The following is a 24,519-nucleotide window of genomic DNA, read 5'->3' as shown; positions in this document are numbered from 1 at the left end:
TTTCCAGTGGGGTCTAATCTTAATGCCCTTCATTTTATTTTTTTTTTTTAATTATATGCACTGGAATTATAGTGACTTATTTCATGTTTGGCAATGAGTTATTTATGAAAAACTGCCTTTATATGCAACAAAAATGTAAATCTTGGCAAAGCTAATTTCCTCTGAGGAAATGAGATGTCTCCTAGTCAGTAGGCTCTGAATAAAATAAGAGCTCTTACAGTAAGTGCACCAGTTTCCCTGACTTCTTTTTGAAAACCCGAAGGATGTGAGAAGCCAGTAGAGCAATGAACAGGAGACTTGGCTGCAGCTGCGCATGCTGCTCCCCGGTTTGCTGGGCACTTTACCTTCTCCTTTCTCTGCTGGCACTGAAGGCAACCACTTTATGAATGGGGAAGAAATTTTTTTCAATTATAAAACGTGCAGCAATCTCAAAGGCAATGAGAACCTTTATTGTGATTATTATCAATGTATTGACATTGTCCTTTTATGCAAACTTAACTGTAAAACACTCTTGAGATACTGCATAGAAAATACACATAGGAAAAAACATATATACACTTTCATAAAAATAGAATACATCTTGGCAAAGTTACTTGTGTACAGTGTATTGACATTATTGAACCAACTTACAACATCTTTGGAGAAATATGTTCCATTTGAAAAAAAAAAAACGCAAACCATTTTAACTGACTGAACTGGGAGTACTGAAATGGATATGGTTTTGAGCTAAATAAATGGCTATACCAGAATGTCAGAGTAAAAAACAAAGTTATAAAATACCTGCTGTATAAAGTAGAAGTAGCAATATTGTTTTTTCTTCCAAGAAATAGTGACAACTTTAAACTTGCATGAAAATCAAATGTACCAGTTCCAAATTCTACTGCAGACTCTTTAGCTGAAAACAAACTTTAATATAATTTGTTTCAGCATTTGCAATCATTAGATACAGAGGTATTTACTGGTTTTGAGCACATGACATAATGTATATTACAGCCCTAATTCTATCAGGTATTTGATAAGAAAAAATATCTAAGAGATATAAAATTGTAAAACACTTCCAACCTTTAAAATGTGTAGACCCCTTGAAATTACGCTTCTTTTTTTCTTCAGGTTAGGCTTTTCTTTAGTTACTTTCAACAGAGGCTGCTCCTTGCTTACTGCTTTGACCATATACTTCAGCTCATACTTTGATTTTTCTGCTGGTTTTCAGAACAAACTGTGGAAAATGACTGCTCCAGTGTAATAAATAAAGCTAGTGGTAACAGGCCCTCAAAGTCATGGATTTTCCTCTTGAATTGGAATACTGGGACTGAATGGGCAGCCTCGGGGAAGGAGGGAAAAAGAAAAGAGCACAGCACCACTTTCAAGTGACATGGTTCACAACTGTTTGGCAGGCAGCAGAGTCAGTCTGGAAGTGGTAACACCCACTGGCATTTATGAACGTGGTTAAAATACTGCGATTACTGTCAAGTAGTTTGGGTGTTTAATAGGGATAGGCTGACACAGCTATATAAACAATGAAAGTTGTCCGATACTCAATATTTCCATCGATGCTGTAGGATAAGGCTCTGACCCCCATGCGGTAAGTCTTTGGCTCTCGCAGCGGCCGGGTGGTGAACACGACTCCTTTCAAGTTCTCATCTCTCAGGGCAAATGGGACTGCTGGGTCATCGTCTGCCATCAAGAAAGTTGTCCTTGGGTGCATGACCTGGTCGTGAGTATAGGCAACCAGCCGGATTAAATCCTGACCAGCAGCTATGCCGAAGGGGAGCGAAAGGAGTTTGTATTCCAAGGCGTAGGTACTGGGATCACACTCCAAGTCATTGGCTGGGCAGTTTTTGAGACAGAACCTAGGAATAAGCAGAGCACTTTATCCCAGGGAGAAGGCATGATATCATTATGTACTGCAATAGGTCTGAAAGGAGAAATTATTTTCATTTACGCTGTTGCAGTACACAGATTAAAGCAGCTCTATGAAGATAGCATGCTCATGCACTCTTTACCCATTGCTCCTTTAAAGCTGCAGTCTAGTTTAATGTCTTATTTTCCCTCACCAGGATCATCTCAGTACCAAAAGGTAACAAAGATACTGGATATAATATTTGTCATTGAATTCAACGGTTTTAGTGACCTTGCTCTTAAAACATTAGGGTTGGAAACGTTGGTTTAAAATGTACCAGACAGGTCTATTTGAAGTGTCTGTGTATTAAGAGCATAAAATAAAAAATTAGGAATTCAGAAGGACAGAGTAAATTTTACTTCTATTGATCAAAAATCAAAATAGGAGATCTTTGCTAGCTCTGCTTGTCAGTGCTAACAGAGGTCAAAGAACCTCTTCATTACCCATTTCAACTTAAATGTCATTGCAGGTCAGTTGGATCCAAAACATGTTTTCTGACTATGAAACAAGCTATTTCTTTGAGTATATTAAAAGAAATAAATGTTTTTCCCAGAATAGGAAATAGAGTAATTTAAAAACAACAAAACTTACCATGAACTGTCACATTATTTTCATGACTGAAAGAGTATATTAAATGCTTTGAAACTGACGGCAGGTTAGGCCATTACAGAAGTCAGTCAGAAAACTTAGATGCAAAGACAGCCCCATAAGTGACAAATGAAGGACACTGGATCAGCAGAAAGAGCTGCAGCATGCTGCTTGCTGGGCTTTGTTTAGTAAAGAACATTCAGTGTTATTTCCTCTTGAACTAATAGTAAAATGCTGCGTGGATGCTGAGTGCCACCCAGATCACCTGCACCCACTACTTACTGGTTCTGCTGCAGGGGAAACCTGGAATGCTGCTGCTCAAGAAACAATGATCATCTCAGAAGTCAATGCTTTACTTTTTGCTAGGATGAGCTTTACTGGTATCAGTCAAAGTTTCTTTAATGAATACAGGTTAAGGATCTGAGCTTGGGGTGGGTGAAAAGGGGCTGAAAATAAGACGTACCCAGAAAGAGGCTCTCGCTGATAGTTTGGTGGACAAGGAGTGTCTATGCACTGGTAGCTTCCTCTCATGTTAAAACACATCTGATTTGATCCACAATTAACATTCTGTTCGAGGCACTCATCAATATCTGAATGTAAAAAACATACAAGTAGTAAGTTACTGGTAGAAGAATTTAAGGCTTAAAAGACTAACTGGGTAAAGGCTGTGCAGACTGCAAAGGCTCTTTCATCTCTACACAGAGTGAAATCCTTCAGAATCCTGTCTTGCTTGTAAGACACTGGAGCCACTAGTGCCAATAATATGTATTTATTATTGTTGGCATTTTATTACTGCACAGGATGGCATATTGTGCAAGAGCTGTCCTACAGCCACGACCCAACAAAAACCATAGTTGTCTTATCAATAGAGGCTAATTAGGTCAATTTCTTTTCTTTTTTTGTGGATCAGAAAATCTGATTACCATTTTTTAACAGAGGTGGGTTAAGGCTTATGTTAGGTTTGGCCCTAGAGCTGCCATCTACTTGCCTGGAGTTAAATGTGTAATATAAGGTCACATGAGGAAACGGAGAACAAGAAGTTGCAGTTATCTAATTTGCTGATGTTTTAAGAAACATTAAAATGTGAAATATAAAAACTTCTGAAACTTGAAATTTTGAATGCCAAATCTCATACAGCAAATTCAAAGACGTGGCTTATACATCTATTGAGTATGATTTGTATTTTATTTATTTGCAAACCTATTTCTGAACACTCAAGGGGATCTCTGTACCTTGACAGGTTTTGCCGTTGGCCATAAGGCGATAACCAGATGGACAAGTACACTGGTAACTTCCCAGGGTGTTTCTGCATTCATGCTGACAGGTATCTCTGGTTTTGCATTCATCAATATCTGTGGAAAAGAAACATGAACACATATGCATCAGAATTATTTGAACCTGGTATTGAACTGTAGTATTTACTGTTCTATTTATATACAAGCGTATGGACAGAGCTGGTCGAAGTTGTCTGGATTTTGTTTACTGATGTGGTTGAATGTGTAAGACTAGCAAGTCCTTTCACAACTTACCTTTATAGCTTTTAAATAATTAAGTCAGCTTTTTTTGAAAGCAACCATAATATGTATTCTAGCTGAAAGACCAGTCCTGCTACAGAGTTCTGGGTAGAAAGGGGGACGTGCAAACTGGATACATTGACAAGGTTATACAGTCTGTCCTGGTTCAACTAGGATAGGGTTAAGTTTCCCCAGCAGAGAGGGGGAAGGGATCTCCAGCCGGGTTATTCATACCATGCTGACGTCAGGTCCAGGGGCGGAGCCTTTTTACTTTCGCTTTTGGTTTGGGGGGTTGCGACACACGCGGGGGCTTGTTCCCTGATCATTTGAGGTATTTCTCTGTATATCTTTTGTCTTGTTCACTGTTATTGCTGTTTATTGTTGTTATCATTGCCACTGCTGCTATTCAGATTGTTTTATCACTCTGTTGTATTAAATTTCTTCTTATTTTAGCCCGGGGTCTGTGCTTAACTTCCAGCCCGACCTGCTGAGGGTGGGGGAGGGGCAACAGCAACGTGCTCTCCGGTCCCGGCAGGGCTTAAACCTGCACACAGTCTTGCCCCACAAAGCAAGCTGAGCTGCCTGATACTAAGGTTTTAGGCAATATGCTTAGGAAATGTCCAGATCAGTTATCCCGTCAGAGGAAGCCTTGACAGTGGGGGAGTTGTTATTACAGTTAATCCCTCCTCAGGCAAAGCTGTTTCCTTTCCAACCTGATCTTCCTCATGCCATGGGTATGAATTAAGCATCTGGGAAGACTATCAATAAACGTTCTTATTTTTTTTTAATCTCCCTTTCAAATATAGGAGTACCAGACCACTTTGTGTAAAATTTTCAAAGCAGACTAGTCTGATTTAGACACAGACCACATATAACTGTAATTTCTTTTGAAACATCTGTCTAATTCAGGACAGTAATAGAGACCCTCCCTACTCAAGTTAGTCTCATACAAGAGTTAAGACTTGCATGATTAAAACAGTGGAAGGTCTTTGCTTCCCCTCTCTTTGTCCAATTTACAGGGATTGCATTAGATAAAAATGCAAACATAGAAGAGAAACACATGTCTAGAAATTTATGGTATTTTGTTATCAAATCCTGGTGGTTGTCTATTGAAAGAACTTTCTTTAAAAAAAGCATCATTTGGGTGTATTTTTCATATTAAACAGTAGTTTTAAAATTTATGTTTATTCCAATGAAATGGAAGTACAAGAATATTGGCTAATTCGAACTGGGAGCTGGGGTGAAGATCATAGAATTTAGCTAAACCCCTTCATCAGTGATAGCTATATTCCTAGGTCTTTCAATTAAACTGCTATACCCATAACAAACTGCATGTATATTTATGTTATGAAGACTTTTCAGTAGTCATACAAGGGTTGATGTCTGCCTATCTATAATTTTTATTAATAAAAGTATATTTGTATTTTTCAACATTATATATTGCTAGATAATTGTAACATTAATTCTGGTTGCTAGAACCTAGCTGCAGACCCCTGTACTTATCCTGGAAGTACACTGTGCCTCCTGTGAAGCATCTGTGGCATATATGCTAGGTTCAGGCACACAGCCAACACACCACAAACTATCTTAAATACACTGGGACAAGCTCTAGCAAGGCCTAGACTGCAGTACCCTTGGACCTGAACTCAGTAGTATTATAACAAAATAACTTAACTAATTATTTTTTTCTTAAGATACTCAAAATGTGAGTTCAGTGGACAAAATCTGTCTTAAGAGAAGCATATTTCAAAATATCAACTGATGTTTTATATCTCCATCTGTCCTTTGTGTAAAGCACCAGGTCTGGTGACCCCTCCTGCAAGTCAAGGCGAGCCCTGGCTCAGTCCGGGCCCGTTAGCATGTCCAGGGCAGGGAGGGGATTGTGCTCGGGGCAGGCTGGGCCTGGGTGCCCCTTTTCTGGCTCTAGACCAGCAGTTACAGAGGGTTTAGATCCACTGACACAAACTACTGCTGCAGGAGGAGAACCTGGCATTTCTAGCTTTTGAGCAATAGTTTGTTGGGGTTTTTGGTTGGTTGTTTTTTTAACTTCTTAATTTCTTCACATTTAGTACTGATTAGTTAATGAACAATACAGGCTGCTGTTCATTTTGACTTCCACAAGGAGCTGAATTAAATTTTCAATACCTGTGAAAACAGCAGCATTTCACTGAAAAACCTCAGAAAAGCTCACTGAGTAAGGAGGAAGTGAGCTAAGTGCCTGATAGAGATGCCAAATCCCTTGGTTTCCTGTTGGTCTTAGAATGTGCTCTGAGGCTTTGCACCTCTTAAAAAAAATGAAATTAGGGCAGAGCTTGCCAGTTTACCATAACTACCCTGCTCTCCTCATCACAGAAAAGAAGTGTCATTGTCACAACTTATGACAAATCCCCTATTTGTTTATAATCAGTCTCTCCACGCTCAGTGAATTACATTAAATCCACTATCTATCATAACTACAGATAATTTAAAAGCTTCTGCTTATATTGCCCATATGGCAGTGACAAACGGTCCTCTAAGAGTGCTGGCACTGGACCTAGTGTGCTCAATTCTAAAATCTTTATTCAAAACCTTTTTGAACCAGATTACTACTACCATCAGTGGAAGTCTGGCATAAGGCAACATCCCCAGGACTAGACTGGGTCTACTGGTGTTTTTTGAAGTGTGAGAAAATTCACAAAGGTGAGCTCCAATAATCAGAAGAAAGGGAACAACAGAGGGAAATAATTTGCAAACACACAATAAGCAGCACAATTACAACAAGAGGTTACAAGAAGCAGGTTTGAAAACACTTTTGCTAAACATGCTCAGGAGGCAAGAACATGCAGAACACTCTGAATATTTATCAGGGGAATATGAAAAAAAACCACAGCACCACAAAACCATCAGCCCCTGGTATATATGAAACAGTAACCTAAGAATAAGGACCACAACAAGAGAATTGCATAGATATGACTGACATTTACCTACACATCTGTCATTTCTTGCCTCATAGCCTTCAGGACAAGTTTCTCTAATGTTCCTTCTAGTCCTGGAGAAAGGTATTCTGCTGTTTCTATACTCTGAGAAGGAGCTGTAGAGATTTGAGGAGTGCCTGTAATATTGTTGAGGTTGATAGTTGTCTCTCACAGGGGAGAATTGAGCATAGTTATAGCTATTGTAATAGGCACCATAATTTGGCAATCTCTGCAATCCAGCGCAAGATTTCCCATCACCTAATAAATGTTGTCCAGGTGGACAGACACACTTGAAGCTGCCGGGGGTGTTGGTGCATTGAAATGCACAGGGTTTAGGCACTTGTTCACATTCATTAATGTCTGCTCATGAGACATGATCCAGAGCAAGAAACCATGTGGAAAGGAGAAAAAACAAACAAACAACACATAACTATATGTATATATATACATATATACTTTATCTCAGTCTGTGGAACAAACTGAAGACACAAAAGTGAGATCCTGAAGACAGTAAAATATGGACAACACAATGCCAAGTAGGCAGGTTAGTCTATCCTGTACCTTTATACCTATCTATACCTTTATTCTTCCTACAAGGTTACTGGGGATATGACTCCTCCACGCAGGACACGAACTCTGCTGGAATTCTGGTCTCCAGCGTGACTGAGGGAGGCTGTGCTATAAAAGGGGGATCCAAGCCTGTTCCCCGGCTTTTGCAGAAGCAGGGCTGTGTGACAGCCTGAAAGCTGCCAACTACAGTCCCTGCTGGTTACTAGAAAAGAAGCACTGAGAAATCGGTGGCCCTTAGGGCCCATGCTGCTCATTATTTCAGCCTAAACTGTTCACTGCTACTTCATTAATTTTTTTTTTTCTTGAGTGCTCCAAAGGAGTGGGAAAAGCTGTCAGGCCCTTCTTTAAAAGAGGATACTTAATGCGGAGCACTCTTGAGAAGTACAGCAATAGAAATTCATTCAAACTGGCACTGAGGGAAGCTAAGAACCTTAAGAAGGTTATTGTACTCTGTGTCAGAGGAAAAAAAAAACGGGTCTCAAGGACGTGTCACAGGGCTACAGGGGAAGGAGGTCAGGTATGTTCTAACACTTCATGTTCTTGGTCACTCCAACTATGAAAGGTTGGAGACCTTATAGTAAATATTAATTGACTTTTGTACAATTAAAACGTATAATCCCCCCCCCCCGTAATGCTTTTTTTAAAAAAAGTTATTTCCCTTTAAATTGTAATCCAAAGTAATTTGAGCAACCTTAGAAGTAAATATCCATCCTTAAATCAAAACAGAGTAGTGAGCATACAAAATACGGTAAAGGGCTTAGGGTATAACATGATGAGTGTCCTTCATGCAAAATAAAGTAAATATGAGGGCTCTTGATACTTTAGAACCAGGCCTTCTCCCACAGTCTCTCTGGCACTACCAGCAAGAAATTTTCTAAAATTTTCAACAAGTTACTTCAGGCACAGCTAAAAATTTGACATACACGGTATTCCTTTTCAAATTTACATTAATTCTTTACTAGAAAAAGACAAAAACCTGCTAATTCCAAATAGGAATGTGCAACTCCACAATGAACAGAAATAAATAACCTGATATTAGCATACACAACAACATATCTATAACTGTCATATAAACTACTTTACTAGAATTTAAAGATTATCTTAATGTTGACTTAATAAGGGTTTAATTATTTCATTAGTGGAAAGTGTGTATTCTTTAAATTATTATTGTAAAAATACCATTAAGCTAGCATTATTACAGTTTCACTTTGGTTTCCTCTGAACATAGAAATCTGAGCATCATTTGTAACCCTCTGAGACACAAATGCATGATAATTGTATTGAAAAAGTAACACTGTTCAGAAATGTAGAATATTAGACTGTATTTTTATTACATTTGTAATACTTTATATATTTTAAAGTTTTAAAGAATTTTTTTTGATATTAATAATTACATGTTTTGAGAGTTGGAAATCCAGGGATCATTACTGCAGAGTACTGCATTATTTCCCAATTATTATTTCACAGATAACTGAAACTTCATATATTAGTTGAAATATCATTAGGGTAATATTGTCAGGTTTTATAAACAAGAGAATTTCATTTTTAATACGACAACAACTAAGACAAATTTAAGTTTATATTTCTTCATTGTGTTTTAAAACAAAAACGTGTTACACATATACATGTAAAAGAATACAGAAACTCATTATTTCCTTAGGGCTCAACTACTTTCAAATTGCTGAGTTTAACACTCTTTACCTGCATGAAATAGACAGTAGGTATGTGCACTAACATCTTTACAATAACTAACGTCCTGTGCATAAGCAAGATAAGACTATCATAGAAATAATGAAAGAAAACAGGTGAGAATTTGAGCAATTCCTGTCATAGGATCATCCTGTGCAATAGAAGCAAAATTGAATGCAGCAAGTCACCTGCATTTATAACCATCCCTGTGAGAAGTGATCATCGACTGACAGGTAAGACTACGTCTCCCTGGAGATACTGGACAGTATCCCTTTGATTATGCACTAGGAATATTAAATTATTACAAGAACAAGGTGAAATGACTTTGAAACTAAAATAGCTAAATTCTCATGCATTCTTTAACTTGGAGGATAATATTTGATTTTCAATTTTAGATAGCCTTGCATGTGTTACATGCCAAATTGCTTTGCAACAGCTTTTGATAATGCCCTTCCATCTATGATATGGCATGTTGAGATCCAACACAGTTCAGAGAAATACTGTAGTTTAGTTAAACAGGCATGCATGTATCTATGGGTGCTGTGATGACAAATGAGCATCTCATCCCTATCTAGCAGTCAAGGAGTTGTGGCACAAAGGACTTTACACAGGGTAAGAGTGGCACAGGTAGGAACAAAGTTCAATTCTTCTGTTTCAGTCTGGGGCCCTACTTACTTTTCAACTCTTCCCTGTGCTCACTGGGAACATTAAAAATAAAAATTGGATTTTATTAACACATGTGAACTATTATCTTTGATGCATCTATATGTAAAATATATTTTTAAGTAGATAAAAATTCAAAGGTGCATAAGGTCATACTTTAAGAGGGAGCTTTCAGTGCTCTTTGGTCAGAAGACAGCTTTAGGGCAGCTGCTAGTGGTTTCTGAAAATCTGTAGTACTAGACTTTATCTAGCTTATTACTCTCAGAAATTTAAATGGTTTAAATATATATTACAGAGTCTGGAATTGATTTGATTTCAGTAGAGAGGCAGCTGGTAGAAATAATGTCTTGGTCTACAGCCAAACAGTTTCTTACTGCAATTGAATGTCTTAAACCCCAAACAAACAAAACCCATTCCTGGCTTTTGGTAGTCCAAAATATTAGGTTGTTTAAAATGAAAAAAAAAAAAAAAAAATCTTGTTCCCCAAAGAAGCTATTTATCACTTATGAAAGCAAATCCTGAAGAAGTCATCATGGAGGAATGCTTCTCTGATATGTGGGAGCAACTGAAATCAACTTCACTTAAGTGTCATATTCCAACACTCATAAATCATTATTACCAGGCTGGACCAGCTATCATATTTTAAATATTCTATGTAAGTACAGAAAAGGTGAATCAAAAAGATCCTAGTGCCATCCTGAGGTCTACTAAATGCCAGGTGAAGTGTTTTATGCACTCGCACTGCCACCAGACATGAAACTCTCTGGCTATCCACGCTAGAGCTATGAGAGCACCCTCGCAGTGCTGAGAGATAAATGTGTATCATCTCCCTCTGCTCTGCCCATCCAGGGAACACCTTTGGCAGTTCCATCAGTTGGGTAAGGGTGTTTGCACTGTTCGCCTGCAGAGGTGAGGTTGGGGTGCATCATGCCTCTTGCAACATACTTCATTTAGGTGTGTTTGCAAACACTCCTCATCGCTCCCTGCTTGACTGCCTTCAGGTGTGAATCAGTGCAGTCCAGGACATAGCCAGGCACATTTCACTGTCCAATTAACTAACAAATCTGACCTGATTTTTATAAATGAGGCCTCTTGTGGAGTGGTAGCTTGCCACATCCATCCACCAGTGCTCTGAGTCCCTTGTATGCTTTGTTTTCAAAGTATGGACCTCGAACAATCTCTGCTTAGAATTGTTTAGATGGGTAATTATGAACTTCAGAGGAGATCTGTCTATATAGTATAGTCTTCAAATGTAATAGCATTGTTGGATATGTTACAGCAGAAAGCCCAGCCAAGAGCAGCAGCAGAAAATATGAGGTACTACTGTGACTGGACAGCTTACCCACACAAGGTCTTCCAACTCCCTGGGACCGATACCCTCTTGGACACACACAGCGGTAACTTCCTCGTGCGTTCTCACAAATCTGGTTATAGCGGCACTGGTGGGTTCCATCCCAGCACTCATCAATGTCTGCAAGCAATAAGGCAAGGGGAAGAAGTCAGATTTTCTTTGAAACTTCTTACAGCTTTAAACTTCTTAATGTAGAAGGAATGCAGTTAAGCCACAATTGTATCTGGCCCTCTAGATAGTTTTGGCCCCCGAACATACACTCTCCTTACCTGGTGCCATGATTAGGCACTGCTCTGACACTGCTCTATAACAGTTTGTGTTACAAATCACAATTTGCATTTCATAATCAGAAAGCAGATTTTGAGCAGACACAGATACATTATTGCATTTACACACGCTTTTTCCATTAATTTTCAAAACTTTTCACTGGTGTTTCAATGTGATCAGCTACTCTCCAAAGAGACATAATGCATCTTCCTGTCATATCCCACTAGAAAAAAAGATTTGGTAGTATATATAACCTTGGTTATATTTAAAAGCAGCCCTGATAAGCAGCAAGAACCTGTGATCTTGATTCAGAGCTTCTGAGACAAACTTTTAAGAAAGCATTCACACATGAAGCAAAACATTCCAGTCAATGAACAATTTGTAGAATTCAAGGTGACAATGCAGAAAAGGTAACGAAAACATTATTGTTCTTTCTTAAGAGCAATGGAAAACAAGTGGCAAGGATACATTTATTCTTTTATTCAATTATAAAAAATTTAAATAAGCATGCTCCCATAAATTAAAAAAACTTGATGCCTTAATATGTGCAAATCTTAGTAACTGGCAATGGACTATCTCGAACATTTTTTTTTTTTTTTAAATTCATTGTTGTCCCTGTGTTTACTATCATTGTACAGTACATTAACACTTCTACTCACCAATACAAGTTCCATTTTCTGCTTTGGTCATTCCATTGGGACATAGATCAATGCACTTATAGCCACCACGGGTGTTTTTGCAAAGTTGATCAGGCCTGCATACATTCTGCCTGCACTCATTTATGTCTTATTTAAAAAAAAAAAAGGAAGAAAGGAAATAAACTTGCTTTCTTATGCTCAATTCCTGGAGAGCAGAAAAATCCAGCTGTAATTACACTCTGTAGATGCATTTGAATGCATTTCATGCACATTTATCAGTCAGCCCAACTCCTACTTCCTCTGGTTTTTAGTACTGCTTTACAAATTCAGAAATACATACTAAGTATATTGTCCATAGTAGGATTTTTATTCATAAAGGTTTCTGATACCAAATACAGCAACAAATAAATGTTAAATTATATCGATTGGAAAAGGGGAATGAACATTCAAAAATTCATCCATACCCATGCATTTTCTGCCCTTTAGCTGGTATCCGGGATCACAGCCACAGTGGAAACTTCCTATCGTATTGAAGCAACGCTGATGGCAGGAATTGGACTCTTGACACTCATTAACATCTGTTGAACAATACAAATCCTTGATACCACAGCTGTGAATTGCCTTGTTGTCATTTACCAGAACAGTGCTTTGGTTGAGTCACCATTCTGGACTCTGCTTTGAGCTCTAGTTATTACACTATTGAGGTATATTCAGAAGTGTTTTCTTCTTTCACTTCTTTGTAAAAAAAAAAAATGCACATGGGACACAAAAGCAAGAATGTTAGGTTATTCCCTGATAGTACTTTATATTAATTTCTAAAGATGGAAAAAGCAAAAGGTATAAAAAAAATAACAACAAAAAAACAACCACCACAAAAGATAAACAATCCCCCCCAAACTACAACCTTAATGGAAATATATAGACATCATATAGGTGGAGATGCATCTTTTAAGAAGTTACTTTCAATTGAGTGAAAGACAGCATGTTCAGTTTATGAAAGCTAACACCAAAACCCAAAGGCCTCTCCATACCTTGGCAGCTAAATCCATCAGCTGTCTTCCTAAAGCCGTTCCCACACCTAACCACGCAGCGGTACGAGCCAATGATGTTTTCACAGTCCTGGCCAGCATGGCAGGTATGTCCACCCAGTGCACACTCATCAATATCTATAATTAAAAACAAGCTGTAAACCTCACTATGTCAAAATGAAACAAAGATTAAGCCATGTCTTGATCATGATCAACTGTGAAATACTTGATACCAGATATATTCAGATATGAAATAACTAGCATACCACCAATAAATTATATTTGTATAACGAGAAAATGGCCCAGCCCAAGCAGAACATTCCCCTAGTGGTTTAAGTGCCATGGGGCTTTTTGTATCCAACCTGTCCACAGCAATACTATCTTACCCTGACATGTTCTACCATCTGCAGAGATAGTGAGGCCTTTTGGACAGGAGCAGTAGTAAGATCCCATGGTGTTATGACAGGTATGGGAACAAGGATTTCCCACAGCACATTCATCTTCATCTGGAACAAGGAAATGTTTGAAAAACCAGTGAGACTTCACAAGAATTTACAGGAAACTATACCAAACAAACTCTTCATAAGAGGCTGTGGCAGGTGCACCAGCCCAGTGGTGCTTCTTGGCTGCTGAGGGGTTGCTGCTCCTGGCTGCCCTTGTTCTCCGGGCTCCGTGGCAATCGGGGCCTTTGGCCAATGGGAGCCGCTATTGACACAGGTCAGATTCGGCCTGGGTATCGATGGAGTCCCCGGGGGGAGCCATTTGGAGCTCGTCCCCTGGAGCAGCAGCTGCGGCCGAGGACTCTCCCCCTGGGTCGGGATGCTGCCCAAGGAAACTCCTCGAGGGGCCTTGGCTCGGGACGCTGCCCTGAGCAGGTCCTCGAGGTTGAGAGCCCTCACTTGTCAGGTGAGTGATAAAGCGTTTGGGGTTGCCGTTAAACCCTATAGAGCTCTTTGTAAAGCGTTGCGGGTTGCCGTTAAACCTTGGAAATCTGTGCTGTCTTCCTCTGACAGACATCTGAACCTATAATTTACGGAGAGCTAGTTAATTGTGTTAATAATAATTTTTTTATTTTTGGTGGTCAGTTGTTTATTTGAGAGTATCCATAACAGAGTCATATGTTTGGTAGAGCCCGCAGGGCAAAACTAGATCTAGCATTGGAGCAGCTTCACAGAAACAGTTCATCAGCGTGTTCTCCACAGTTATTTGTACAGTTATCAAACCTACAGTAACACAGCTTGCTGGAATCTTGCATAACTCTGCAGGACTGGGTCAATACTGCAGTAACAAACATTTCATACAATTTTTTGCAGAGAATCTCTTTACAACAGAGGGTTTCAGTGTTAAGATTTCCTAGATATATCTGCAAAGATTACTACATATCCCGTATTAAAGTTTTAGAACTCATACTGTTTTACACACAATACTGCAAGTGGAAAATTGTTTTAGTAACTTTATTTTCAGTTTTCCTGGTTTTAAACCTGTTGGATGGTGTAGTGTTGCTTCTTGCATAATTTTCTTAATTTATAAGCTTTCAAGGGGCAATAAAATAAGTCCACAAAAGTGTATTCGATGATTGTTCTCTAAAACAAATGTGACTCAGTCATCTAGAGGAGACAGCCAAAACACTCATAACCTTCTCTTCACCTCCACCCCCCAAGAAGGAACTTGTGGGCTACTGTCTAGGTTGCCAACACTTGTGCTTCCCTCCACACCGATCAGGTAAGTGCTTCATTGCTTTGCAGGCTCAGGAGATACTGTGGCTCAGTGTCCCCCAGTTGTATCTGAGGTACTGATGAAGAGCTGTCTGGGCACTACTTATATTCTAGATAAATACAGAAGTGAAGTCTTCCTCTGCCTTTGGATCCAGACCCTTTTACCAATGGTAACCTACACTTTTTGAAGTAGGTACTGCATGCTTTGAAACTCTAGATAAAGGTGATGTAGATTTTGGTGGCTGAGTACTGGACCCAGCTCTGGGGTCCCCCAGCACAATACATGGACCTCTTAATGCTGGTCCAGAGGAGGCCATGGAAATTGCCAGAGGGCTGGAACAGCTCTGCTACAGAGAAAGGCTGAGAGAGTTGGGGTTATTTAGCTCAGGGAAGAAAAGGCTCTGGGGAGAATTTGTTGTGGCTTTTCAATATGTAAAAAGGGCTTACAAGAAAGATAGAGACTTTTTACCAGGGCCTCTGGGGGCCATGGTAAAGGGCCAGGACAAGGGATAACAGTTTTAAGCTGAAAGAGGGTAGATTTAGATTGGAAATAAAGAATACATTTTTTATGATGAGCGTGGTGAGACACTGGCACAGGTCACCCAGAGAAGCTGTGGCTGACCCCTCCCTGGAAGGGTTCCAGGCCAGGCTGGACGGGGCTTTGAGCAACTTGATTTAGTGGAAGGGGTCCCTGCCCATGGCAGGGAATTTGGAACTGGGTGATCTTTGAAGATCCCTTCCAACCCAAACCAGTCTATGAGTCTGTGAGACTGTGATCACACCACCCTTGTCACATCGTTACCTGAACAGTAAGGCCCAGTTGAGTCCAAACCAAACCCAGCAGGACACTGATTGCTACGATCTCCTGTATGGTAAAGGAAGCACATGTTACTTGTGGATGAAAATATGAGTATTTTATTACTTTTAAGAAACTCTTTAACATTAAGAATTGCAGTCCAGATATTTATAAAAGACTTGTTATACTTGGACACTAAAATAGAAACTTTAAAATTCCAGACTTTAGTGGTTTTTCTACTTGGGCACTACGAGTCAGAAGTACATGTTTCTTGCTGTTTTGAAAAACATTACATGTGTGGGTGGGGGGTTCCCTCAGTGTGACTGCAAGTTGCATCCCAGACTAATATATTCTGCAAAGTCCCTCCATAAAGTTTCCATTATTAAAAGAATAAAGACCATTCAGTTTCACTTCATGTAAAAGGAAGGAAATAAACCCAAACTAAACAAATCACTATGTCATAGATTGTGGGAAGTCACTGTAGATGAACACAAGCGCATACTATGTACTGTAATGGAAAAGTCTGGTAGAGACTGCTCGAAGACCACATGTATTTTGCTGCTTGAAAAGCGATTCAATAACTATGAAATTTTTAAAAAGCAGAATATTAGTAGTTGGAGGAAATAAATGCAAGTTCAGTAAAGGCTTGGCCAGATTTATGCATAGGCATAACTTGATCTGGAAAATTCCTTTTATGGGACCTCTTTTAAAAACTGAATAAAAACCAACTTGGTTTTCAAATTGCACAAAGAGTTCATAGTCTGGCAAGTGGAAAAATCATTATTTTACTTTGTTTAAAATGTTGTTATTGAAAAGAAAGACTGAGATAGGCAATCCCACTGTTCCATTTACTTTCTAACATGAGTTATTTAATTTGAAAGATAATGTTAATTAAGCCTTACTATGTGCAAAACCCCCAAATAATATTAAAAGAGATCACATGACATCCTGCTAACCAATTATGACTTCTCAAAGGAAAACCCACTTACACAAATATATGCCCTATTCCTTAAAATCACTTAAGTAAAAGGTTAATAAAACCCAGCAGCCAGTAATGCTAAGACACAGTACAACAGATGATGGAGCTACTAGCTTGCCACCTCTGTGCTTGGACTCATCAGATTCACAGACTGTACATATGCATGTGTCTACACAGCGCTGCGAGACTGGCCACCATTCCTATCTGGCCTTAAAAAAATATATCCATAAAGTACCAGTGATGTTTTCAATCTACAGCTCAGCATCATATTGTCTGTATATGCCAAATAATTCCAGAGAAGTTCAATCTATGGAATGACTTGGTATATTTTACCGATTTTAGTGCTGAATTTTGAATGCTCTTCTACCTCATTGCTACCTTATTTATATTTACCTGGTTTTGCTGTGAGAAGAAAATAAAAAATCCTTTTTCTTAATAGTTATGCAAAACCAAAACCAAACATAAAAACCCACCAACACTTGACCCCACATGAAAGTGACAGTAGTTTCTTTTTAGAGGATGAAAGGTACATGCAAGGAAATGGATAAATACTTTAGGCTGAGTATCTGAAGCTATTGGTGATGCTATTAGCAGTGTCAGCAAATGCAGATGTACATCATCCATGAGAACTACAGGTGAAGAGTAAGTGCAAACTGCAACAACTTTTACATATTAAAATATGGGTGTATTAGCAAGACATATAGATCCCAAGGTCTACAATAAAGTTATCCGAGTTAAACAGCATTTCCTCTTTCAAGGAATATAGGTAATGAATTCTAGGATATTATTTTCCCATTGATTTATTTTTGTGAAAGATTAAACCAATACCTTTTGCAATGGAAGCATGGATTTTAAAAGAAACAGTTTCTTCCAGTGGGTTGTACTCTGTTGTAACAGAGGAAGCATGGAGTGTTTCCACCAAGAAAGGCATCTTTCCTTTAGTGTAATCATAGGTGATAGTGTGGTTCCATGTATAGGGAACACTAACTCCATCTATCGTGAAGAGACGAGTAGAATGGGCATAGAGTTGCCCAGGGCCAGTTTGAATGTAGTCTTCTGTGTAATCCTGAAACAGCAAGATTCAGGCATCAGCCACCAAATACAGCCAATACCACTGTGGTCTTCATATTTTAAAATGGTATGAGAGCTATTCCAGGAAAGATTTTTATCCTTAAAATCTGAACAAATCATATTTCACACAACACATTTTCAGTCTTAACTGTTGAATCTTAACAGCATCTGGCATATGTCTTTAAACAGGCTGGGATACTGAGGATCCTGACAATGGGGGCCACAGCAAAGCATTTCCAAAAAAACCTGAAAGTGATCTTATTGTTCAATAACAATCTTCTGAGGCCTAAATATTTTTTTTTTTTTGTATTCTAAGTCAGATACTGACAACATGTACTTAACAATCAGTAGAGAAAAATTCTACCACTGAAAAAGGGTATAAGTGTTGGACATGCTACATATTGCAGTGTATCAAAATACCAAGAACTTCCTGTATATTTACTGTATTGTGGGGTTAATATATTTAAACATTTTCACTGGTTACCTACCACAAATTACCACCTTTATAGACACAACCTGAAAGAACGTTCTTTCTTTTATAGTAAAACCAATTATCAAGCACCTGCTCTGAAACCAAAACTTGAATACCATGTATATTAAGCAAAAGATTTTTTGCATCTTACACTAAACCAGAAAAATAGAAAAACAGTTTTTTTGAACTCCATCTTTCTGTCAGGAGTATAAGGTCAGTGATAGAAGCTATCTTACTAGGAGCAATAGAGAGTATCTCCTAGAAACAATAGGCAGAGGTATTCAGTAGTGGGATTACAACCTTTTCTCATACTATCATGCAAACTGCCCTTTCTATTCACTCCTGAAAAAGGTCATAGAGAAGTTCATAGAGAAGTTTCATCCTTTGAAAAAGCAAATTCTGTAAAATATTTCAGATTAATTGTATAATAGGACTGTTTGCCATAATAGATACCTCCACAAGAAAAAGTGTTGATGCTATAGCAGGGAAAGGAGCACATCACTAAGAGCAGCATGACAGTGTGCATGATGAGAACACATAAAATACCCTGTGACATAATCCAGTAGAGAATCTGTTAATCCCCTGTTTTTGCAACTCTATCAGCCACAGGAATGTTTCTCTGCCAGACTATGCATAATTGTAGCTGCAAACAAATCATCAGTAATATTAAAAATTTTTTGCAAGGTGCCATGGTATAAAAGAGCTGATGTCATTCAGAGAAGCCAAAAAGTTAGACAGGCTTAAGCTGCACCTTTATAGCTTTATTGAAAGCAACATCTGACGTGCCTCCTGCGCTAACTACCCCACATGACACCTCTCAAGAATACCTTCTAACTTCTAAAAACCTTGAGTGACAGAACGTATCTTCCTGACAACAACTTTTTGTTTTCCAGGGCAATGTCAATTATCTGTCAATATCTGTCAGTTAAACCAGGCACAAAATAAGTTATGTACAGTAAAACAGTTTTCAGGACTCAGTGTCTACTGCTTTAATACAGATGAGAGAGGAAGCACACATCCATGAGAGAAGGGGGTGCTACCTTAAGCAACTTTACCTTCATGTTAACATCAGCTACCGACTGGAACTGCAGCACGTGGCCTCTCACAACAACATCCAGCAGCAAGGCTCCATCTGGATCCAAGCCCCGGGCAATATGAGTCATTCGCAAAATCTCACCTACAAATTTTAAGAGCACATTGATATATAAAACATCCTAACCAGAGACTCCTGTTAGGAACACAGTATGAGAACGGGGATCCTTAACCAGTTAATTTTACACGTGTATTTTTATAAGGTGTACCATGCCTATAACAGAAAAAATTACATGTTTCAAATTACAGCTCTAAAAGCAGTATTTAAGCCTCAGAAAGCCATAGTCATTCAGAAAATATTGCTGTAAGCACAAGACTCCAAATTCAGCAAAGTTATGTGCTATTTTTTAAGTGCAGTATCTATCAAGCTTACTGGAAATAGTATATCACAGGTAACTAACCAGTTGCAAACTCCACTTGAGTTTCTCTCTTGAAGACTGCATCAGTGAGAGTAAACCCATTCATTGCTTCTCCAATTTCTTTTGCAGTTGTCCAATAAACTGGGCTGAGTATAGAAACAAGCTTTCTCATCGCCGGACCTGGAAGAAATGCAACCTAACATTGGAGTGTTTTTTTCCTAACATCATGCAACCCACATCTGTAGGAGTTGAATATGAAGACCTAAAACTAGTGTAACCCTTAAGATTTAAATCAGAAAAATGTATGTAAAATGACTCCTCTGAATATACCAATACTGATGTAATAGCAGTAAATATTGAAGATCGTCTATTCTTCTCTCTACCTACGGAAAGCTTAGACCAGTTTCTTCAGTGAGATGCAATGAAATATAATGATGAAAACTGACATTGCACAGAATTCAGCCTGGCTCAAGGAAAAAGGTGATAAAAACTAAGAAAAAGCCTACCAAGGCTCCAAGGGACATTTGTAATCTTTGCTTGTATTACTCTAGTTTCAGAGTCAGGGCTGTCCGTTACTGTAGCATTCAGGAAAGCAATTCCAAATTCGATATCGTTAATATTTCCAATGATGCTGCCTTTGGCACGTGACGGCCCACCTGTGCAGGGGAGGAAAGAAAAAAAGAAGGCCCATGTGAAAACTCTGCTGTCTGACATCTTTGGGGAGAGAAAATTTAGAAATATTGTCCAGCATTTAAAGAAGTAAGGATATTTCTGTATATATTACTACATTATTTGCAAGAGTAAAGCTCATAACCTGCAAATAACAGGATGCTGTGTATATGTGGTCTGATATATACACAATAACACGGGAATCACCTTATGAGCTCACTCCTGTCTGAAAAGCAACAATTTTTTAACAGCATATTCTAGTGCTACGTAACAGGTTAACAAAAAATTTATCCAGCTGAAGTTGCAGGGGAGACTTAAGCCAAAAAAATGAAATTACTTGGTCAACTGGCCAAGACACAGAGTACCAGTCACATTAGGAGCGCCACAGGCTTTCACCTTGTTGTCACCACGTGCAGGCTGTAAGTTAACTCACCAGGACACGCTTGGGTATTACACCTGGATATTTGGGAGGAGTCTCCAGGACAAGGACGTCCACGATTTAAGGGGGCTGGATTGCTGCACAGGCGTATTCGGATCTGCTCTCCTCCTCCACAAGAAGCAGAGCATTGGCTCCATGTTTGCCACTGCCCCCAGTTTCCATCCACTGAAGAAATAAAGAATGAAGAAATTGACTTTTCATGTTAAATGCGTCAGGCTGCATCAGTGATGCTTTACTGTCATTCCTTCTTGATGGAATCAATGTGACGGAAAAAAATCAGTATCTCAAAGGATGACAAAACCAACTTAATAGGCAGGCATGAACATGTCTCCCGTCAGAAATGCACCACCTTTAAAATTTTGCTTGTCTTCCAGCTGTACTGGAAACAAGGAGGCTCCTCCAGGGGATGTTTCCAGTGTAGGGGTTGGGTATCTAGCAAGAGCTAGGTGAAATCCTTCCCTGTGCCATGCTGAAGAGGGACCACTTCATGGCTGCCCAGGGAAGCTTTGTACAGTGTAAACTGCACGTGTTCCTCTGCAGAGTCATGCAAGTCCTCCACAAGGGCAGCATACAGAGGTCCAGTGTGCAAGTAATGAGCTCAGCTGGCTCTGGGTGGCTTCCTGAGCACTGCTCTGTGGGGAGACAAGTCAAGTGACCAACACTGCCTGACTTCAGTCAGCCATTCTCCCCCGGAGGTTCTGCTGAGATGACCCCCACCCGTCTCTGCATCTGTTCCCTGAAAGTATCAGGCCCCATAGAAACTGATTTCAAACTGAAAACACTGTTGCATGTAGGCAGACTCATCACAGACCAGTTTGTAAAGCTCAGCTGTCGATATTCTGAATCTCCTGTCATACTTTTTGGTAGCCTGTCACTAGGGACAACCAGTCTGCCCAGAGCTTTGAGTGCTTTTACTCCTACAAAGAAAATAGCTGGGATTGCACAGGTAAAGAACTGATAGGAGAGTACAAAAAACGAAACAAAAATCTTGCAAAGAAAGAACACATGTTCTATCATCCAAACACTCACAAGAGGTCAGTCAGAGTGGGCTTGAACTATACACGTGTGGGAGTCTGCATGGCCTTGACAACAACAGGTGATACAATAGGAACATTCAACAGTTATCTGGAAATGCCTGATCTATTTGCCCAAAACTAGCAATAATAAGAGGAAAGTAACAATTAAAACTTTGCTTAAGACACCCATTAGCCAAAATAAGAGTAACAAGGGAATGGAAAAGAATTATAAAAGCATCATGAACATTTGTGACTGGGGAGGATAAAACCCAAGCAAGAGAAGGGTAAACAAGGAACAGTCAGCCTGGGCTTGACACTGTAACCTCCATCGAGACCTAATGGAGAACTGTCCCTGCACACCACAAGCAGCTGGTATCCAGGTAGTGAGCGCTGATTGACATCAGATGCGACCACAGGAGCCCACACCTTGGGTGTGTGGATGTGGCCTCACCAGGGGCTGTGTCACCGGCACATTGATCAGCAGGGGGTTGAATGAGGCACAGACAGGCATAAAGTTGGAGCTTCTGCATCTCTCACAGGAAGAGGGTGTGCAAAGGGGTGTGCACAGAGGAGGGATTTAATATTTTTTAATTATATCAGAAGTATTAATAATACAGTAATAATCCCTTTCTGGGATGAGTTATAGAAGAGTGTTTAGAAATTTGTAGGTGTTTAGTAAGTCTCCAGCATTGTGGTTTATCTTCTGTGTGGCTGATATTGATCCTGAATGTGTAAGTTCACCGATTAGCTATGTATTATCAATAGCTATATGGAATCAATAAATCAATTAATTGCTTTGACTGTGATTTTATTTAAAGCATTTGAGCTGAGCATTTTTCCCTGCTTCTGGAATACATTACAAGAGTTCACTGGGAGCCTCATAAACTGTATTTACTGTAAAAACTAAGTAGAATTACTAGGTGAGGAGAGATTTTCAGATGCTATTTCCTGTTTTGAATTATGCCACGTCATTTTGGGAAAATCTAACATGTGAAGGGGGAAATCTCTGTAAGGTGACAGTCATTTAAAGAAAAGAAGTGAGAGTGGATTATTAGATTGTATGAAATTGTAAGTAATTACAGGAATGTTCAACTTTCCTTTCATTATATGAAAATCTCACATACATTATATAAACCTTGAGATCTTCCAAGGAAAGCTGCATTTAATTTATCTGTTAGTCTGAGCACTCACCAGGGCACAGTTCAGTGCTGCACCTCTGGATCTGCATGTCAGCCCCTGCACATGCCCTTCCACCGCTGGCAGGGCGAGGATTGTCACAGGTCCGGTATCGCCTCATCTGGCCTCCATTGCATGTTCGACTACAAGTGCCCCAACTACTCCACGGGCCCCAGTTGCCATGAACTGTAAAAATAAGTCAGATTTTATCTGAGGTTGTCTTAATAACAGATACTTAAAACCAGACAGTTAAGCTAGGAAAATACTCCCATTGGAGATTAACTTTTAAATTTCTTTTTCCAAAACAGGACAAAAACCACCAGACAGTTAAAGGTTTAAGGAAGTTATCTTGTCCAGCATTCAGTGATTTCTCAGAGTATATTAACTGACTCCAGAACGTCATCATTCATAGGAAAGTATGCAGCACATCTTATTAACCAAATGAGTCACCATACTCTACTGACAGATACAGAGAGGTTCACTTTGCAGTACTTTCTGACTGGACAGCTGCAACTTTAGAGAGGTGTGTGACCTCTGGCAGTCTGCCAGGACCTTATGGACCAGCTGCTATTGATTTGTGCTCCTAATAGTTAATGTATAAAATGTCCCAGTCGTGCTGACTGATGAAGAGATGCTTTCTTGCCAGGTAGCTAGTATCACTTGCCTGAATTGAGAGTTGTGGGAGTGTGTGATTTGTGGAGGGCTTCCTCCCTCTCATGCATACACACAAACATACAAACACAGTAGGCAGACAAGCAGCCTAACCCAAAGCACTTACTTGGACAAGGATCATTGTTACAAAAATCAATTTGTATGTCGCTTCCTTCACATTCGTGACCCCCAAACTGTGGGGCTGGGTCTGAGCAGTGGCGTGTTCTCTGCCTGCTGCCTCCTCCACAGGACACGGTGCAGGCACTCCAACTGTTCCATGTGGCCCACTTCCCATTCACTGGTGAGAAAGGCATGGTGCAGTTACAGTCTCTGACATTAGAAGTAACAGAGCAAATCAGTCCTGCATCAGGGTAAAACTGACTGTAGGGTGTTACTGACTTTCTAGAACATCTCAGCTACACAGGGATTTCTACATAGGGATTTCCAGGAGTGAAAGCTGGAGAAAGGCATGATCTGTCATTTATGTAACCTGTAAGCCTGACCAGAATCATGGTTAGGGATCACTCAGTCCTCAAGCTCAGTCACTCACATTTTTAGGTATCTGTTACCCTGTCAAACCATATATAAAGTAGTCCCTGAAATTACCACACTGGGCAGATGGCCACTACGAGTGCTATCCTAAAAACCCAGTCTTCACTTGTGCGTTCTCCTCTGGCTTCAGCTGCTTTCTCTGAAGATGTAATCATCACCACCTCCTCCTCACTCCTTCCTAACCAACCTCTGATTTGCTGGCTCAGCTCTTTAAAGGAGCTATTACTAAATCATCCCACATGAGACAGGTCTGAGCAGTTGAGTAGTACAGTCTTTGATCTCCCAAAGACATGGTGACACAAACTGCTAAGGGTCCATCCATGTGAGCACTGGAGCTGGTGGCTGAGAAGAGGCCAAGCAGCCACAGACT

At 39.6% G+C, this 24,519-nt stretch overlaps 1 protein-coding gene across 2 annotated transcripts in view; it reads right to left on the bottom strand.

Moving 5' to 3' along the window:
- Positions 1-428: 428 nt before the first annotated feature.
- The window catches only part of HMCN1 (hemicentin 1), a 211,555-nt gene continuing 187,464 nt past the window's right edge, over positions 429-24,519 (bottom strand). For both annotated transcript variants that reach the window (XM_074907071.1, XM_074907072.1), the window contains 17 exons: positions 23,725-23,895; positions 22,962-23,132; positions 20,749-20,919; positions 20,153-20,302; positions 19,689-19,826; positions 19,251-19,372; positions 17,481-17,718; positions 15,680-15,742; positions 13,549-13,668; positions 13,166-13,300; positions 12,599-12,712; positions 12,156-12,281; positions 11,221-11,349; positions 6,966-7,316; positions 3,721-3,840; positions 2,952-3,078; positions 429-1,850 (listed from right to left, as the gene is read on the bottom strand). In XM_074907071.1, the coding sequence (XP_074763172.1) occupies positions 1,484-1,850; positions 2,952-3,078; positions 3,721-3,840; positions 6,966-7,316; positions 11,221-11,349; positions 12,156-12,281; positions 12,599-12,712; positions 13,166-13,300; positions 13,549-13,668; positions 15,680-15,742; positions 17,481-17,718; positions 19,251-19,372; positions 19,689-19,826; positions 20,153-20,302; positions 20,749-20,919; positions 22,962-23,132; positions 23,725-23,895 (2,813 nt within the window). In that variant the 3' untranslated portion in view covers positions 429-1,483. The remainder of the gene's footprint in view (positions 1,851-2,951; positions 3,079-3,720; positions 3,841-6,965; positions 7,317-11,220; positions 11,350-12,155; positions 12,282-12,598; positions 12,713-13,165; positions 13,301-13,548; positions 13,669-15,679; positions 15,743-17,480; positions 17,719-19,250; positions 19,373-19,688; positions 19,827-20,152; positions 20,303-20,748; positions 20,920-22,961; positions 23,133-23,724; positions 23,896-24,519) is intronic.

This window comes from Athene noctua, chromosome 5, assembly GCF_965140245.1.
Source record: "Athene noctua chromosome 5, bAthNoc1.hap1.1, whole genome shotgun sequence".
Taxonomy (NCBI): Eukaryota; Metazoa; Chordata; class Aves; order Strigiformes; family Strigidae; genus Athene; species Athene noctua.
This window is presented reverse-complemented; position numbering and strand designations above follow the sequence as displayed.